General features: G+C 46.5%; 1 protein-coding gene across 1 annotated transcript in view; it reads left to right on the top strand.

Annotated features, from left to right (window-relative positions):
• LACBIDRAFT_296068 (uncharacterized protein) overlaps positions 1-1,594 on the top strand; it is a gene marked incomplete at its 3' end in the record, with an annotated part of 3,776 nt that extends 2,182 nt beyond the window's left edge. Inside the window, exon 8 of the mRNA XM_001891049.1 lies at positions 34-1,594. Within this exon, the coding sequence (XP_001891084.1) occupies positions 34-1,592 (1,559 nt within the window). The remainder of the gene's footprint in view (positions 1-33) is intronic.
• Between the last annotated feature and the right edge of the window lie 56 nt (positions 1,595-1,650).

Below are 1,650 nucleotides of genomic sequence, written 5' to 3'. Positions count from 1 at the left end.
ACAAGACAGTTAGAGTGTGGGATGCTCAAACAGGTCAGAGTGTCATGGATCCTCTCAAAGGCCATGATCATTGGGTTACTTCAGTTGCATTTTCTCCTGATGGCAGGCACATTGTCTCTGGATCTCATGACAAGACAGTCAGAGTGTGGGATGCTCAAACAGGTCAGAGTGTCATGGATCCTCTCAAAGGCCATGATCATTGGGTTACTTCAGTTGCATTTTCTCCTGATGGCAGGCACATTGTCTCTGGATCTCATGACAAGACAGTTAGAGTGTGGGATGCTCAAACAGGTCAGAGTGTCATGGATCCTCTCAAAGGCCATGATCATTGGGTTACTTCTGTTGCATTTTCTCCTGATGGCAGGCACATTGTCTCTGGATCTCATGACAAGACAGTCAGAGTGTGGGATGCTCAAACAGGTCAGAGTGTCATGGATCCTCTCAAAGGCCATGATTCTTGGGTTACTTCTGTTGCATTTTCTCCTGATGGCAGGCACATTGTCTCTGGATCTTATGACAAGACAGTCAGAGTGTGGGATGCTCAAACAGGTCAGAGTGTCATGGATCCTCTCAAAGGCCATGATTCTTGGGTTACTTCTGTTGCATTTTCTCCTGATGGCAGGCACATTGTCTCTGGATCTTATGACAAGACAGTCAGAGTGTGGGATGCTCAAACAGGTCAGAGTGTCATGGATCCTCTCAAAGGCCATGATCATTGGGTTACTTCTGTTGCATTTTCTCCTGATGGCAGGCACATTGTCTCTGGATCTCATGACAAGACAGTTAGAGTGTGGGATGCTCAAACAGGTCAGAGTGTCATGGATCCTCTCAAAGGCCATGATTCTTGGGTTACTTCTGTTGCATTTTCTCCTGATGGCAGGCACATTGTCTCTGGATCTTATGACAAGACAGTCAGAGTGTGGGATGCTCAAACAGGTCAGAGTGTCATGGATCCTCTCAAAGGCCATGATGATTGGGTTACTTCTGTTGCATTTTCTCCTGATGGCAGGCACATTGTCTCTGGATCTCGTGACAAGACAGTTAGAGTGTGGGATGCTCAAACAGGTCAGAGTGTCATGGATCCTCTCAATGGCCATGATCATTGGGTTACTTCAGTTGCATTTTCTCCTGATGGCAGGCACATTGCCTCTGGATCTCATGACAAGACAGTCAGAGTGTGGGATGCTCAAACAGGTCAGAGTGTCATGGATCCTCTCAATGGCCATGATCATTGGGTTACTTCAGTTGCATTTTCTCCTGATGGCAGGCACATTGTCTCTGGATCTCGTGACAAGACTGTCAGAGTGTGGGATGCTCAAACAGGTCAGAGTGTCATGGATCCTCTCAATGGCCATGATCATTGGGTTACTTCTGTTGCATTTTCTCCTGATGTCAGGCACATTGTCTCTGGATCTTATGACAAGACAGTCAGAGTGTGGGATGCTCAAACAGGTCAGAGTGTCATGGATCCTCTCAAAGGCCATGATTCTTGGGTTACTTCTGTTGCATTTTCTCCTGATGGCAGGCACATTGTCTCTGGATCTGATGACCCAACAGTCAGAGTGTGGGATGCTCGTGACTCCTATGATATACTGTTAAAATTCTGCCATTATGATCAATTGGGTTATCTTCCAGTTGCATTTGTCTCCT

Source organism: Laccaria bicolor, genomic scaffold, assembly GCF_000143565.1.
Source record: "Laccaria bicolor S238N-H82 LACBIscaffold_307 genomic scaffold, whole genome shotgun sequence".
Classification (NCBI taxonomy): Eukaryota; Fungi; Basidiomycota; class Agaricomycetes; order Agaricales; family Hydnangiaceae; genus Laccaria; species Laccaria bicolor.
Note: the sequence above shows the minus strand (reverse complement) of the source record. Positions and strands in the feature narration are given on the sequence as shown.